This window comes from Telopea speciosissima, chromosome 3, assembly GCF_018873765.1.
Source record: "Telopea speciosissima isolate NSW1024214 ecotype Mountain lineage chromosome 3, Tspe_v1, whole genome shotgun sequence".
In the NCBI taxonomy this organism is placed as follows: Eukaryota; Viridiplantae; Streptophyta; class Magnoliopsida; order Proteales; family Proteaceae; genus Telopea; species Telopea speciosissima.
In genome coordinates this window covers 13,068,490-13,086,345 of record NC_057918.1, presented here as the reverse complement: position 1 = coordinate 13,086,345, position 17,856 = coordinate 13,068,490, and the positions used below count along the sequence as shown (strand labels likewise).

At 39.1% G+C, this 17,856-nt stretch overlaps 3 protein-coding genes and 1 non-coding gene across 5 annotated transcripts; all 4 read left to right on the top strand.

The window, feature by feature from the left end:
- Positions 1–251: 251 nt before the first annotated feature.
- On the top strand, positions 252–17,852 carry LOC122654274 (lamin-like protein). The gene is made up of 4 exons (XM_043848284.1): positions 252–446; positions 580–941; positions 9,882–9,888; positions 17,842–17,852. Exons 1-2 carry the CDS (start codon positions 257–259, stop codon positions 939–941), a joined length of 552 nt encoding a protein of 183 aa, XP_043704219.1. The 5' UTR covers positions 252–256; the 3' UTR covers positions 9,882–9,888; positions 17,842–17,852.
- TRNAA-UGC lies at positions 1,817–1,889 on the top strand. The gene has a single exon. It is a non-coding gene; the product is annotated as a tRNA-Ala (tRNA).
- Positions 4,137–6,251, top strand: LOC122654860 (lamin-like protein). The gene is made up of 2 exons (XM_043849127.1): positions 4,137–4,329; positions 5,920–6,251. The coding sequence occupies exons 1-2, from the start codon at positions 4,137–4,139 to the stop codon at positions 6,249–6,251; spliced, it is 525 nt and encodes a 174-aa protein (XP_043705062.1).
- On the top strand, positions 8,357–16,574 carry LOC122654273 (cell division topological specificity factor homolog, chloroplastic). 2 transcript variants are annotated; one of them, XM_043848283.1, is made up of 2 exons: positions 8,357–8,573; positions 15,796–16,574. In XM_043848283.1, the coding sequence occupies exons 1-2, from the start codon at positions 8,480–8,482 to the stop codon at positions 16,383–16,385; spliced, it is 684 nt and encodes a 227-aa protein (XP_043704218.1). In that variant the 5' UTR covers positions 8,357–8,479; the 3' UTR covers positions 16,386–16,574. The 2 variants fall into 2 exon arrangements, with proteins under 2 accessions (XP_043704218.1, XP_043704216.1); XM_043848281.1 differs by having other exon boundaries at positions 8,358–8,566; positions 15,789–16,574.
- Positions 17,853–17,856: the final 4 nt, after the last annotated feature.

Here is a 17,856-nt window from a genome sequence, read left to right as displayed (position 1 = left end):
CGAGTCCTCTCCTTCTCCATCGAGTAAAAGACTGGATCGGCACCAAGTGGGGGAGTCTCTTGTGGTCCGGAAAATAATCGTTTTTTGTTTTTTTCTCTCAATATTTTTTTAGCCTTTTTCAGCAAAGAGACGCTAAACCTTAAAATAATCATTTCATTTAAGCATAAAACGAGCATCAAGGATTGAATTCGAGTTTTGTATTGGGAGAGTGAGTAACTTTGAGACTTCAAAGAGAGAGAGAGAGAGAGAGAGAGCAATGGAGGTGGGGAAACAAGGCATTGCGTCGCCGAGGGTGGTGGTGACGGTAACAGTGGCATTGCTGTTTTTGATGATATCAGGTGTGTCCTCCGTCAGATACATAGTTGGAAAGGACCTTGGATGGACCACCAATGTCAACTACACCGTTTGGGCCGAAAACAAACACTTCTACGTTGGCGATTGGCTCTGTAAGATCATCTCTCACTCTGTATTCTTTACTGAGTTACCTAGTTGACTCGGATGATTTCCCAAGGTTCTGTGTCGTGTGTTCAATTGAAGTAGAAATAATTTTTGTGTGTTTGTGTGTTGTTGTTGTTACAGTTTTCGTGTATGATAGGAACATGATGAGCGTGTTGGAAGTAAACAAGACGGCCTATGATCAATGCATAGAAACTGATCCAATCCACAACTGGACCACTGGACATGGAAGGGATGTGGCTCCCCTTAATGAGACCAAGCAATACTACTTCATCAGTGGTAAAGGTTTCTGCTTCGGTGGAATGAAGCTCTCCGTGCTTGTCGAAAACCCCCCGCCGCCTCCGACAGCATCTCCGACGACGATGAACGAAAAGAGCGGATCTGCTCCTTCATCCTTTAGTAGATACAGAGCCCACCACCACATTGTTTTACCAGCTGCGTTCGCCATTGCTGCCCTTTGGGACTCATTCCTTCGTTTCTGGTAGGTTTAAGGACTAACGAGACCTGGAATGGGGATCTAGTTTATGGATCTTAGATTAGATCAGTCAATACGAGATAGATTAAAAGATTTGATTTAATTCGTTCACTCTAGAGTACCTATTATGTTTTTCTATTTGGATGTGTTTCGAAACTTGTTGCAGTAACATTTTTTAAATTGATAAATTTAAATTTTCAAATACCGTTGATTCCGGATCCCATTGTAGGCGTGTGCTTGTTTAGTTGCTACTGTCCTTAGTTGAGACCTCTACCCTCTCTGAAGTAAGGAATAGGAGAGCGGATAGGTTCACGAATTCATGATAATAAATTCAGGGAAAATGCTCTACATGGTGGCGGTGTACATGTAAACACTACTTACTTTCTGTCTCCTCTCTTACAATTTGTAACCTTGTTTGTTGATTAACTTTGATGCTCCCCTTCTCGCGCCCATTGGATGGGTGAGGGGTTTCCATTAAACGCTAATGGCGATTGGCAAGGCTCCCTCGCCCATAAATTTATGAGAAGAGATCATGGTCACATTCATCACATGCAATTATGAATACTTGGTACACATGTACATAGATGATTGATTAGAAAGGATATGATCTAGATTTGTTATGTATTTAATTTTGCGATCTAATTCAATCAAATACTTTCTCATGTATTGACATGCATCTTGTGGGTACATATATGTACCAACACTCTATCCATTAGTGCTCTCGCAACGTTGAACAGAAGCACGTGGATTAGATGGCAAAGAAAAATCAGGAAAATGGGCGGCTTAGATCTGATTTGTGGATACTGAAAATATCACAAACGCTTATAAAATCAATAGAAATCATTTTTTTAATGAATTCCTAACTATCCTCCTAAATTAACATGTGGGGATGTAGCTCAAATGGTAGAGCGCTCGCTTTGCATGCGAGAGGTACAGGGTTCGATCCCCTGCATCTCCATTTAATCTTTTTTCTTTTTGGTTTGGCTCACCCAAGGTAAAGAGAAACACAATAGAGTAGATAAACCGAAAACTAGGTATAAAGCACTCTCTATAATGTAGTGTTGCCAAGACAAAGCCTTCTCAGTATTATATTTAACAACAACCACTTCAGTTCTCAAATCCAGTCAGTGTATATAGATATAGTACCATATGGGTGTGTATTTTGATGTATACAGACGTGTCTATAGAAATACATCTAGACTCTGTACATACAGGTACGTGACTATATGTACCTTTATTTACACATACAAATATGTCTGTACGTGTGCGTCTCTTCGTGTACCTGTACATATTACATATGTATTTCTATTTATTGGTGTACCATAGCACCACTATTTTTTGATAAAATACCCCTTGGGTTGTCCTCATGTCAAATATTATATAGCCCATCTAGATTACATGATCCATTAATCTAACTCTGTTATTAATTGATCATTTAATAATAGAGGGCTGATGTGGCAAATTTGAGCATTAGATATATGGAAAAACTCATTAATCGGTTGCATAGGAAATTTCAAAGCTACATTTAATCACATGTTCCATCATGAATGGAAGAATTCTCTTATATATAATCAATCAATCATCGTCCTGATCTTGTTTGAAATTAACATGTTAATTGCGATATATATGATGTACACATCCTATATATGGGGGAGAGTTGAACATGCGACCTTTCCCTTGACTTAGGTCAGCATTCTATTACAGTGGCAACCATAACCATGTCAAGAGCCACTTAATTCCCTCATAAGGAGAAAGTTTTTCGTGGCTTAGGTTATCATGATGTGACTTTATGATTGGACTATTGTAAAGTAAGTTTTATCATTAAATTCCCATACCCTATATGTAATCGAAAATCGAAACTCTCCTTCTCTAATCTAATCCAATGATAATAAGATGTGGTAGGCTAAGAGCTTCTCCTTGGTTGGATGAAGGGAAACTCAGTCCTGTATATAATATCAGGGGGAATCGTAGGTTTTATTCATCAATTGGGGGGGGGGGGAGTTACTCTCTAATGAGCACATGCTTAATTTGATAGGCAAAACAGTAATATCATGTTCAAAATCTTCAACCACCACCATCACCTCCACTAAAATTTTGGGTATTCAATTGCATTTTTGAAAATTTATAGAAATTTCAAAAAGTATTGCGGATAATAAATTACTTTTTATTTTTTTTCTAGCCCATAAATTCTTAAAAAATTATTTCTCGAATAGAAAGATGATCCAAAGACAAAAGTGTTATCATAGGGGTTTACAAGCAAGTGAAACTGTGGCAAAAGGCAAAAGCGGATTACTGGAAAGTACAGAATGGAATGGGCCCCCATAGTCTAGCCCATATCTACAGTTCCCATTCTTAAAGAGGGCAAGAGGCAAGTAGGGGTACTATTAGGAAAATTATCACCTCCAGTTTGCTGACCGGCCCAGTTCCCTAGTTCCTCTAATAGGGGGATGGTGGACCCCACCCGGGCAGGGTGTTTGGGCATGGGTAGAGAGGTCATTTCAGCCCCCCTTTGTTAAAGGAACTAGGGAACTGGGCCGGTCAGCAAACTGGAGGTGATAAAGATCCGTACTACTATAGAAAATTAGAAATGCCAACTCACGTGGGAGTTGGGACACGGGATATTTGGGGTGTATTCCTTAATCCGGTGCATAGCCACGAGTCCAGGCACAACAGTAAAAAGCAAACCCGACTGGCGCCAGTCTGGCTATTGCTGCTAATATGTACAGTAATGCGCACAATACCAACCTCAGTTTAGGGTTTTTTTACCAAAAATATTCAATTTACGCGCTACAGCGGGAGAAAGAGTTTCTCATTCTTACCCCTTTGGATGATTTTAGTATTTTATTGTTTTGCCTAAATGTCCCTTCCGCAACCCACAAAAAAAGTGGCCAAAAGACCCAAGCCAAGAGAGTACAGTAAGGGTATTTTGGTAAAAGCGTAGGTGCTTTCATCCTATAAATTTACTAAAACACGCTTTCCTAAGTTGCTCTTGCCCTTCCACAGGTGTCAGATGTTGGTGAGCCCATACCATACATCAGTCATATATAATGGGGGCTTTGCAAATGGACGTCTTTATCGTCCGCTCCGTTCGACTCTGTGAATCGTTGGATGATTCCGCAACGTGAGCGGTTTGAATCTCAGAGTAGCGACTGTGCTGTTGGTGAGTAGTGGAGGTGAGAGAGTAATAAGAGAGTTGCAGATCGAAATGGAGGGTTGGAGTAGAAGATCAGGAGGAATTGTAGAGTTGTGGTGCATAATAACCTTCTTGGCACTGACCTTCGCTGTTTCGGTTTATGGGGATCAGAGAATCATGGTTGGAGGAGCGCAAATGTGGAATCCGAATGTTAATTACACGAAATGGTCCGCAAACCAACATTTCTACGTCGGCTACTGGCTCTGTAAGTCTGTAACACACACACACACTCTCTCTCTCTCTCTCACACACACACACATGAAGAAGAAAGGAATTACATCTTCGATCTCAATCTTTTGCTGTTAAAATCTCTTACATATATCTTTTTTTTGTCGGATTTGATCCTTGATTTTCTCAATGTATACTTCCATTTTTGCAACCTCGTTATGAGAATTGAAATATCGAATCGTATATGGTTCGCGAAATAGGCTTGATTCGGCCGATTCTCCCCCTTTCAAATCAAAATAATCGGAAGAAACACGTCCAGGCTCAAAGAATAGGTTTAGACGATCGAATTACTTGTTTTTACAGTAACGAATTTCAAGAGAGAAAGAGAGAGAGATAGGGGTGGGGTCTTGAAGTCCGGCCATTTATTAAACTTGAATTCAAGGTGTTTCACCATTTCACTGCGTATCGCTTTCCTTATCAAACACGATTTTAAACTCCGGAATTAATCACGGGATTGGTTTCCATCGATTTCGACTCAAATTTGTTGGGGGATTGAATTGGAATTGGAGGAAGAAGCAAAACATTTTCACATTGATTTTTATTAAATTTTTTTTTTTGAGGGGGGTGGGGACAAGAGAGAGGGAGGCGTGCGCCTAGGGTGCTGCCATGGGGCATCCAGCGGTTGAGCTGTGCCGCACACATCTCGTTGCACGCCTAGAAATGTGTGTGGCACAGCCCAACGGTTGGCAGCGCCCTGAGTGTCCCTTACTTGGTCGTATGAGACGCGCAAGCATAGGGGTAGGATTTCTGCCTTTTAGGGGTGTGACGGTCATTTCGGGCAATGTATTTAAAGTTTATACTGACACGGGTCAGGTGATGAGAAAGTTACAAGAGAGAGGTGAGTTTCATTAATTTACCACAATTTTACTAATTAAAAGAAGAAGAAAAAAAATGGTAAAAAATGAAGATCAACATTGTTGATTCCAAAATTCGATTTTAGGAATAGACATTAATTGAGATTGGGATTGGCTTTTTCCAATTTGAATTGATTGACTCTGACTAGATCGTTCATTTTTCAAATTATGATATCATGCTTTAATAATAGTTGTTGTTTCTTAATCTCTTCCAGAAAATAATCTGTACTTGGTCAAGGAATATTTTTCATTTTTTATTTTTTTCTTTCTTTTTCCCCTCCCTATGAATCTCGATGATCTTTCCAAAATATCATCAACTCCAGGCCCAACTCAGGAGCCCAGACCACATACATAGAAGACAAGAGACTACAAGTGAATTAAAGAATCTAAAAACATTGGAAGTGATGTTTTTTTATCCTTTCAAGTGTTGGGTGGACGTTTGGATTCTTAAGTGTGGTGCATTCAATTTAAATCCTCTACTATCGAACTATCCAGCAGAACCCTACTGCTGAGACAGAGCAAGGTGGAAAATGACCACCTTACTCCCACTTTGACAAGGAGCTCGGGCAGGGGTAAGGCGGTCATTCCTCACCTTGCTGTGTCTCGGTGCACTCCAACACTGCACTAGAGAGGATAAATTTCCTTATAAGTGTAGCTATTTGATATTTGATAATATTGATTTCTCTTTGCCTTTGTTGTTGTTGTTTCATCAGACTTCGTATATGATAAGAGGTATTACAGCGTTCTGGAGGTGAACAAGACTGGTTACGAGCGTTGCTCAACGGATCACCTAATCGGAAATTTTACGGGTGGAGCAGGGAGGGACGTGGTTCTACTCAACGAGTCTAGGCCTTATTATTTCATCACCGGTGGTGGGTATTGTTGGAACGGCATGAAACTTTCCGTTCTTGTTGAAGAAAATCCGCCGGTACCAGCTCTTGCTCCGACTAATAATGCCTCGCCGCCCTCAAGATCCCTTTGCTGGGTTCTTGTCACTATTGTGGTGGCCTGGACCAGTTCGTTCTTCATATTCTCTGATATATAGGAATTTAGGAATATTGGTGTAGGGATCGTTTTGAGCAAACCTATTCATGTGTATTGTTTGCATCAGATTGGAACCTATTTTAGAAATTCTATACATAAAATAGCCATAATGAGAGTTCATGATAGCATTTGCCCTTCTTAATTTTACAGTATTGTTTTCTGGTCTCGTTCCCCTTCGACTTCAGGTTATCAAAACCACGGGCTTTTTTTATGATATCATTGATCTATCTCTCTTTCCCCCTTTTGAAATGATAAAGGAGTCATTTCAAGAGGGAACCCAGAGCCGCACAAATGACATCCACCATGTGGGTTCCATTGGAACTGGATGCCATCTGTGCGGATCAATCCCATTCTCGTACAAGAATAGAATCAGCCCTCACATTTCAAAGTGGAGAGGAAAAAGAGAGTTATATATATATAGGTGCTAGCTTACGGTATATCGCTAATATATCTATCCATCTCCTAAGTTATTTAATGTAAGAATAAAAAAATATCATCAAAATAATTGGAAGTAAGACAACTGTTAGCATAGTTGGTTGGTGTCGTACTAGTAAAGTGTAGGGCTCTAGGAGCTCAATCAAATTTTAAACTAGAATCAATAAACTGTTTATTAAAAGATTCAAAAGGTTTTGAATCGTCAAACCGATGGTTTCAAATTGTATAAAAATCGTTAAATCGAATATATCTATTTAAAATCAAACCAAACTACTTAATAAACCGCTTATGAGCCTCTTACCTATTATGTCTTCCTTCATTCTTCATCTGGTCTCTTCGAGTTCCAGAGTTACAAAACCACGACCAAAACGGTTTAAGAATTATTAACAATTCGTTTCTAGACCTATTATCTCAAATCGATAATAAAACCGAGGTTGAAATCATTTAAAATTGTGCAATCAAAATCAAGTTACAAATATGGGTACATCGAAACCGTTTAATAAATGGTTTTTGGTTCACATACTACTATAGTTTGAATCAAATCATTTAAATTGAAATCACACCATTTAACACCCTTAGCTGTAATTACAGTCCCATGGGGTAGTTAGATAGATAGACCCAAAAAATATATTTAAGTAACTCATCATTATATTATTAAAATTTGTACAGTTTTTCGTACAGACGACTAGGCATATGAAATGACATGATTTACCCTCATTAGAGAGGGAAAAAAAGATGTATTTTACTTACAAGGGCAAAAAAGTAAAGTTACAAAATAAAAAAATCCTCTGATTGATGCCCTTGCGCACCCTCGACCGGCCAACGTTCTTCTTCCCTAAAACACTAAAACTATAAGTAAAATCAAAGAATAAAAGAAAAACAATGTTAGATCCATGATTTTAGTATATAACATAGGCATTAGTATCAATCACCCCTGATACCGATACCAATGCATATCACCGATATTAGTCCGATATGATATCAAAAGTTTACTTTTTTAAAAACCTAAACTCTAGTGTTTCACTGATATCAATACCATCGTAGTATCATATTAGTCTTTTTTAGAGGCTATTGCATCTATCTATCATTTTCCCCCTTTGAAATGATTTCTTTGCCTTTCTTGAATGATGTCTTGTCTCGCACAAGCAGTGTGCCTATCCATCTCCCTTAAAATAAATATGGGGCGATATTCTCTGCATAGGAGTGCACGAGGACACAGACTGCGCCTAGACACATGGGTCGGGACGCAATTGTTATTACGACCATTCAGAGAGTGAGGCGATCATTTCGCCCCCCCCATGCTGATAACATTTCCCCAATAAATATAGGGTTAGTATGGGGAATGAAAGAAAATTTCCTTTATCATTTTTACCGTAAACAGTCTTTGCTTCTACTAACCTTGAACCTGTGGTGGTCTCAACACTCATGGTTAGATACTTGCACAACAAACCACTGAGCCATTGAGGTTCTAAAGAGGCTGGTACCGTAAACACTCGAATGGACTAAAATCATCCCCTGCTTCAGTGTTAAATTTCTGCCCTACCCTTCACCCCTAAATGCGTACGCACTGATGCTCTGAGAATTGAGGAAAAAAAAAAAAAAAAGTCTGCGTCTGAGCAAGGAACGCATTTCTGCCCTACCCGTCACCCCTAAATGTGCTCGCTTCCTTTTCCATTGTAAGTACTAATGCGCTGAGAAGTGAGAAAAAAATTCTGATTTTGACCCAGGAACGCAACCCATCGATTAAAATCAAGCGAGAGTGAGCGAAATAGTAGCACTAGTAAAAGAAGAAGAATGGCGATTTCTGGAGATTTAAGGTTCAACATGACCTTAGCTTCTTACCCTGCTAACCCACTTCGACGTTCTGTTGCCCCTTCCAAGGTAAGTTTTTCCTCCCATTAAGTATCTGATTCCAAACCCAAAATTGAAATGCATTTCATATTATTCTCCACCAATGACTCAGAGGTTCGACAGGGGAAAACGTACTCATGGTCTGACTGTCTGAGGAAGAGAAATTACCAATTTCCTTCTGGATTTTGTTGGAACTGATCTTTGGTTTGCCCATATCAGTGCTTCTAGTTTATGGGTAGTTCTTCAATTCGAAGATGAGAAATTCCTTGACCAGACCAAATGCTTCCCTTAATTTTCTTTTTGAGATTATACTTCTGTCTATATTCTTCAATTGATCCGAATCAGTGCTATACACTTAGGAGTAGAGACTGAAGGGAAGCTGACCTGTTGAATATCAATTTCCCAGGCCGTTTTTTGATGTGGTATTAACCTATAATTTGGCCAGTAGCGTATTTTAATGTAATGGTAGCTTATTTTGGATCTCTACTCCTTGGGGAATTTTTGACTTTTGATATCGAGGTTTTCTGCTTGAACACATGTAGTTTATGAATTGTTGTTAGCCCAAAACATTTGTTCTGGATAAATGTATATCAAAATTTGATTAGCATACATATTTTACTTGTTATTTTTCTTTAAATGTTGACGGGTTGACGTTCTCCTTATTTGATTATCCATATCTCAGTTCATACTTCTTATGTGCTTGAAACTAATGCACTGAGGCCTCTTCCTCTGTAGACATGGTGTTCAAGAAAGAATACCATCAGTTCCATCTCAAGAATAGGAAAAGAAGAAGACTTGGAATTCAGGAAAGGAAAACATCTGAGGCCCCATAAGGGTTCATTTGCTACTATTTTGAATTTGTCATAATCCTTCTTAATAGGAGAATAGAATTGATACTAGATGTTGCCAGAAATTTTATTTGCTGTGTGGCATTATGTCCTATTTACCTCTGAGTAATCAACCCTCTACTTTCAGATATCATGATTCAGCATCCTTAACTAAATATGATTTCTTAATCTCATTCTTTGGCACTTCTGTCCGTTCTGGTTGCATATCTCTTATACAGCAACGTCAAAGGTACTTTGATGCAGTTACATTCGACATTAATTTCGTATGGGCGCATATGCGCGAGCTTGGAAGGCTCATAAGGTGCTGGTGACAGTTCAATGGGCTGAAATTGATCTTTGGGTAATTATATTATTAATGTAGGGCTAGGTCAACGAAGTCCTAACTCCTAACCTATAGTAGGATCATAGGCACTGACAACAGTAGGTTTTGACACCCAATTCCTTCAAAAGTAAATAGGTAACGGTATTATGTTAAGGTACTGGAGTAGGACTTTTAGTACTGATGTAAACACATGTCTGAGACAAGGATTCAGTCACTGACAGACTTGACCACAGAGGACCAACAGCATGAGAAAGCACTGCTGTCGGCAGAACAGAATATATTTTGAAACTCAGAAAAAAAAAAGATATCCAGAATTAGTAAGTAAACTACTTGGATGGGGAAACCAACACCATCGAAGGTAGCAAGCTTGGTAAGGGTCAACACTTCAGAATCTTAGCCAAAACTGATGGCTGGATGCTGTGATATCTATAGATCTCAGAATTGGAAGGTAAAGTCCAGAATAGCAACTCACAGTTATAGCCCAATCCAGCCAATTGATTCCCTCAGATCACCATCGAAGGGAGATTCTATAGTCTATATAGGATAACAGGCTGTCAAAATATTGGCTCAAGTTGATGGATGGATGTGAAGTTCCTTGTGCTTGAAGATTTCAGCAGCAGCAACAAAATTAGTAACTGGTAGAATCGCTAGAAAGAAGAAGAAGGTAAAAAGAAAGGGAAGGGATATGTCCAAAGCCTCTCACCTATGGCCTTTGTTTGTCTCACAGACCTTGGTATCTCACCATTGGCTTCTCACCAAAGCTGAATTGCTCAAAGCAAGGCTTCGTTTTTTCTTTTTCTTTTTTTCATTACTCAAATATTGGCCTTTGTCCAGCCTCTTCTCTTTATTAAATAGTAAAGCAACTAAAAATATAAACTACTCCTATCCTAAGATCTCTCTTCTAGAAACTTTACAAATTAGAAAGTAGTAATAAAGAGGAAACATATTCTCAGCTATCTATTAAAATCTAGCCTAAAATTTCTTCAAAACAGAAATAGAAACTAACTAAAATCTAACTTACAAGTACAGAATAGAAACTCCAACTTAGCAATGGTCACAAAAATAGAAACTTAGTAAATAACAAGTAAACTAAACTGGCAAATAAATCCTCCTTCTCTTTCTGTCTTCAATGGGGCCCACACCAGGTCTATGTGAACTGTAAATGCGTGAACAGTATTCTTCCTGAATTCTCTTTTGGTCCTTTTCTTCTTCATGCTTTGATCTACATCAATTATCAGTTGGGCCTTTAAATTTCTTGGGTTTCATTGTAATGGGCCTAATTGATAAGCCCATAAAGTGGGAATAAAGTTAGTACACGGTATTAGTAGTTAAGTTGAGTGTTTGAGTTAGATTAGGATACTTAATAGATAGATAAAGTTATGTTTTGAGTTTATTTATTTTAGGGTAAATTACATGTCACCCCCTGGTTTTCAAACGAAACTCAAATCACCCCCTGGTTTTTGAAAATACTCAACCGTCCCCCTCTAAAGTAATGGTGTTAACTTAAATCAAACCCAAAAGTGAAATGACAATTTTAACCTCAACCATAATAAGATAAACAATGACAATTGAGATACCCAATGTTTTTAGAAAATGCACTTTAGGTACCCTCTGCTTCTGCTGCTCTTCTTCTTCTTCCTGTTGCCACCGCCTAAGGGTGTCAATCGGCTCGATTTCAGTCATTTGGTTCGGTTTCGGTTTGGTTCCATGAAGTGAGAGTATGATCCAAAACCGAACCGAGAACCAAGTCAGTTATGGAATTCGATCCAAATCCGAACCTGCTCGGTTCGGTTCGGTTCGGTTACGGTTCCAATTCGGTTATTATGTTCAGGGTGCCTATGATGTCGTTTCTACTGGTGGGAAGTGCTTCCTTTTGAAATGGGTTACTGGTAAGTCTTCCTGCTTTTGATTCATTTATAAGACTTCTTCAGTTTTCATATGCGTTAAGCTTTCTATGGGTTCATCCGAATTGAACTAATTTTTCTGTAAAACTTCATTCTTTCATTTCAAGTAAAGTCCTCTCTCTCTTTCTCTCTGGAAAAGGTCAACATATGGAAACTATTTCAATTTTCAACTAGTGGTTGGGCACTCTTCAGAGATCTGTAAGTTTGAAAACTCCTTCTAAAATCTCAGGTTGATTGGACTTCTTTTGAATGATTCATCTCAATAGGGATGGAGATGGGTTACCGCTGGCTCGATGTTCTTCTTCTATCATGAGGTTGAAGAAAAGTGGTGACAGTGTTTTCTGTCACCATAGCTTCATTCTTTCAAGTATACCCTTCCCTTCTTGCTTTTATTTGTACTTATGTCCTTATTTTGTTAATTTGAAGTCTACCCTTAAGTTATTCGGTCATTTGGTTCGGTTTCGGTTAGAACCGACGGTTCTTACATCGAAACCATATCCGATCCGATCCGATCCAAATTAAAACCTTACTTGCTTGATCCGAAACTGAACCGAATTAATTTGGTTCGATTTGGTTCGGTTAATTCGGCTTGGTTTTGGATTCGGTATTCGGTTCCGGTTACATTTTGACACCCTTACCACCGCCACAGCCAAATGGGAAAGTAACCAAAACAGAAAAAAGAGAGAGAAAAGGGACTGAATCAACTAGAAGCTTAGGATCAGCCATCATGTCGAAACAATCAAAATAGCCAGAGTAATAGAAGCAGTCTTGATGTAAGATTCAGAGAACAGAAATAAAAAATAAGTAGAAACACTGCAGGAGTGACAACACAAAATCAGCAGTGGAAGAACATTCAATTACCTTCAGATTCAAATTACCAAAAATCTGAGGTTGGATAGGTCTGTAATTGCAGTCAAAGAACCCCTTGAGAGAGGGTAAGCAAAGCACCAAAACAGATTTCTGATCTATTGAGAGGATCAGAAGTAATTAAAGAAGAAGAAGATCTGAAATTAGACCTAAAACCAGAGCCCCCGCAGGTAATAAAAAAAAACTACCTTCACCACATGTTCCTCACCAACAATCACGTCATTTTTATTATCTAATCCACTCCACTCTTCACTAATCTTTTCATCTGAGACCCACACCCACCAACTGGGTTCTTCACAATCAAGACCAACCAGAATTTCCACTGTTTGCATATCAGTACCTGTGACTTCTTTGAAAGGAAAATTATTGCTAGCCACATCCAATGATTCTTGGTGGAGTGACTCAAGTTTGCTCAAGAACTTTTTCGAATCCAAAGCAGCTACAAGACGCTTGTACAGATCGGGAGGGCAATCTTTCAATAGAGAAGGAGATTGCGAAATCTCTTGGAGAAGGCTAATGTTCTGTTCAAGTAAGCCTCGGAGGTGTTCATTCTTGGAACAGAGAGAACTTCAACATCATCGGGGGTTTTTTTTTGTTTTTTTTTTTTGGTTTCACCGGCATCTAAGGCCAGGGTTATGGCCATCGGACTTTGACAGTCATTCGCCGTGTTTGAGCTTGGCCGCCGGCCTCTGGTTCGGTCGCCGCAAGAGGCCGTGGTGGTGGTTGTTAAAACCCTAAATGGGTTTACTCCATTCTTGGTTTAGCGATTTGGGGAAGAAGGAGAGGGAATATTCCCTCTGATTCCTTGTTTTAATTTTTTAAAAAAAAGTAAGACCTCACATATACTTTAGGGGTTTTTAGTTACATGGGTAAAATCGTAAATCAACACTGGTCAAGGGTAGTTTAGGGATTTAAATTTATTTAACTGGGTGACATCATCACTTAACAGCATAAAACTAACGTCAGGGACTAATTTGGCATTTTGGGGTCTAAACCAGTCGATTGAAAACCAGGGGGTGATCTGTAATTTACCCTTTATTTTATTGAGTATGTTAGAGTGATTAGAAGTATTAGGAATTTTAGGTGGTCTTTATATATGTTATACCACCCTCATCAATTAGAGATGATTTGAGTAAAAAATAAGAGTTTTGGTGCTATTGAGCAGTGCATATGGAATTCGTACCCCAAATCTAACCGGATTTATTCTGTTCTCCTCTCTTCTTCCTCCCAAGAGAATCGATCTCATCTCTTTTTCTTCACCTTCAATCTATCTGATTTCTTCCCCTAACAACGCAGTTGCTTCCTTTATCTAGATCTGATCACATATTTGATTTTTGGGCTTGCTTACAGCTGAGATCCATATTCTGGATTTTCTAATTGCATCAATTGGTATCTGAGCCGAACCTGAGGCTACATCATGGAGGTTGACGATTCATTCCATTTGATATTTGATGAAATCCGTACCCTAAGATAGTCTTCAAGCGGGACTTCATGATCTCCAAACAGGAGTTGATCTCAAGACAGGCTGTCGAAAGATTGTTGATAATACTGACCGCTTCTGTAATGAAATGTCAAGCATGATAGAAGTTTCAGAGGACATATCAGAGGTGATAGAAAAGATGGACTACGAAAGTGACGATCACAATGAGATAAACGGTCCGATCAAGATTGAAATTGAGGAATTGATTGATGATCCCATTGCAAATGTGAAACCCCAAGATCGAATTCCAATCGGGGAAATATCGTTTACCAATGATCATCAGGAGATTATGAGATGCGCTGTATTATCGCCCCATCAAAACCAATGGTTAACGATACTGATCAAGTAGTGCTGATTCTCTCAAATGAGGGCGAGTTTTTCTCAACAACGGAGGAATTGATGCAGTTGCATTAAACTAGTAACTGTTGCCTCTGGTGTGTTGTTCAATAGAGATAAAGGCTGGAAATCCCTTTCTGGACTCTGTTATGAACCAGTTACTTGTGAGGCGTCTTACAGACCATGTTCTAAAGAAAAGAAGGAGCAGGGAACTAGCATAACTTTCCTCGGCGCATTTATTGAACAAAGAAGACAACTATAGGATCGAATTCGCTTTCCATGAACTGGTCATCCCATACCTTCTGCCTGTCTCATGTGTGTGGAACGAGGTCTTAATCCCATATGGAGGCCTATGCGCAAGATTGGGAAGCTCATAAGGTGCTGGTGGCTGTCCAATGGGTTGAAATTGACCTTTGGGTAGTTGTATAAGTTGGGCCTTTTATTTTCTTGGGTTTCATTGTAATGGGCCTAATTTATAAGCCCATAAAGTGGGAATAAATTTAGTACACAGAATTACAGAACTAGTAGTTAAGTTGAGTGTTTGAGTCAGATTAGAATACTTAATAGCTAGATAGGAGTTTTAGAAGGTCTTTATATATGTAATACCCCCCCCCCCCAATCAATTAGAGATGATTTGAGTAAAGAATGAGTTTTTTTTTTTAAGAGTTTGGAGCTATTGAGCAGTGATTGGTATCTCAAACCTGATTTCTTTTCTTCCCCTCTCTTCTTCCTCCCAAGAAAATCGATCTCATCTCTTTTTCTTACCCTTACATCAATCTGATTTCTTCCCTTAACAACGCAGTTGCTTGTGTCCTTTATTTAAATCTGATCACACATTTGATTATTGGACCTGTTTGCATCTGAGATCCACAATTTGATTTTCAGATTGCATCATACTTGGCCATGAAAATATTGTTGCCTGTGTTTACATCTTACCATTCAATATTTGAGAACTACACAAACCATGTATCATTCAGTGTCATCGGTGAGGTATTGCTAGTCATAATAGTTATGGCGAAAGTAGTGAAGTCTAGATTCTTCAAGCATGCAAAGTGGGTACTTACTCTCAACTGTCTAGTTCCTTGACCTTTGTGGTGGTCGGAGACTAATTGGTAGTAGTTGGGTTCTGTAGGACATAAGGGTTGAGTTAGATGATCCTTTAATTCAAAGTATTCAGTTTTGTTGAAGAATAAAGGAAGGGGAGAGGTGGGGGAATGTTATCTTGGTTCCTTCTTTTTTTTTTTCGTTCTTCTGAGAAGTATATATTTGTCCTTTGATAACCTTTTCCTTCCCTCTTCTGTGAGTGGGTGTGTATGTATGTCATTTCCTTGCAACTTAGGAAGTTAGGAAGCTGAAATTGGAAACCCCTTGGAAGAGTGGAGGTTCAAATCATGAATTAACATTATGATGTCTTTCTTCTTCTTGTTGTTGGTGGTTTGGTTGACTACTATAGGGCTCATCATATGTTTGTTTATTTTTTTATGCCATCTTGCAGGTAGGATTTAGTGGTTTCCTCACTGGAGGATCTGGTATTTCTGAAGTTACTCCTAAGTGGCCACACATTGAACTTGAAGGACGTAATATCCGGTGCCACTATAACCGGCCTTCTGGGATTGGAGGAGAAACTAAGCTCCCAGCCAAAACCTTAAACCAAGAAGCTGAGGGCTTCCTTCTGAATGCCATTCACATGAGCTTCTTTGAGCGTTTAAACTTGGCATGGAAGATATTGTTTCCATCACCAGTGTCGAAAAGGAACTCTAATGCAAATATTGCCAAACAGCGGCTAAAGATGATCCTCTTCTCTGACAGATGTGCAGTTAGCGATGAAGCAAAGCACAAGATTGTGAAGAACATCGTGAGTGCCTTATCTGATTTTGTGGAGATAGATTCACAGGATAAAGTCCAGCTTAGTGTCTCAACTGATCCTGATCTTGGGACTGTGTATTCTGTCACGGTGCCTGTCCGCCGAGTGAAACCTGAATATCAAGAGGAGGATGAATATGGGAAAATAACAAATATTGAGTACAAAGATACAGGGGAAAGTTCTGGCTCTGTTGATGTTAGGTTTGATTTTTTCCTTCCAAGTGAGTAATTTCAGTAGAGTAATGCACCATTGAGGTGTGGGAGATCATAATCTCAGCTATGATGTAAACATGTTCTCTTTGTAGTAGAACTGTAGAAGTTCCCACTGCAGCTGTTTTGGTCCTTTGGATTTTGAAACCTATATAAAACCCTTGAGGTCCTGTATATATTCGAAGTTTGCTAAAAGGTTGGAGATACTTCGGTAATCTCTTTTTTTTTTGGGTAAAAACATCTCTACTTTGTTGGTTTTGGGATAAATTATTGCCTGTAGAGTGAATCACTTTTTGTTCCACTTATGGCAGTGCAGTCAACCATGTTGTTTTTCCCAAACCATATTCCATGTTTCTGCATGCAGCAGTGGTTATGTGGTGCAGGTCATGGAATGCTCCTCCTGATGGAGTCATAAATAAATAAATGTTGATTGGGACTGTTGGTGATAACATTTCAGCCACAGGGATCGTCTTCGGAATTCTTTGGTAGGGAATAGAATGTGAAACCTCCTTGGACAGTGCGTTTATAGCTTCTTCAGTCTCTTGATAATGTGGATGTTTATTTCATTATAGAGATACAAGCAATTGTGCCCATCAGTTAGCTATGTTCAACAAATATTATTGTAATGGATCGAGTTTCTTTCATAAGAGGGAGGACGGACCTCAATGCAACGGTAAGGTTGCTCCATTGTGACCTAATGGTTGTGGGTTTGAGTTGGGAAACCGCCTCTTCGTAAAGCAAGGGTAAAGCTGTGTGTGTACATTATGTATGACCTTCCTCAGACTCCGCAATATCGAGAACGTCATGCATTGGGATCTCAGACTCTACAATGTCGAGGAGCCTCATGCATTGGGATCCATTGTACCACCACTATCACCAATAGTCAGTCTGAAATCAATTAAATGTTGGAAGAACATAAAATTTTCTTTAGTGACAGACCGACTTTTCTTTCACCTATGGTGAAGGAGGAATTCCTTAACTGATGACCATCATTGCGATTGGTTGAGGCAAACAATGAAAGGTAGTTCGTTGACAAGGGTGGCCTACAGACTTTTTTGTTTTTGGGTAGAAGGGTGGTCTATTGATAAGGGATTTAAAAATGGGGATTTGATTGGTCAGATCAGCCTATTCGATTCAGACGGGTCGACCGATCCCATTACAAAATTCAAGATTTAGGGCAATTTTGGGCCAATTATGACCGATATGAGTCCAGATCCAGAATCCGGGTTTTAAAACCCTGATAGATATAAACTTTGAATGTGGACCCCAGGTGTAAGTGTACTCTCTCACGGCCTGTGGGTGTAGGAAAAGTAAAGTACAGCGCAATCAAATCCAAATATTTTCCCATTTTTTAATTTACATTATATTTTCAAATTAAAGATCCAATTTTTGAGCGGGAATTCTTACCGAGTAGAAGTAGAACAATCAACAATCTACTATTCCTCTCCCGCTTTTGGATCTGCACTTCTCCATAGCACTTAACCCTAACA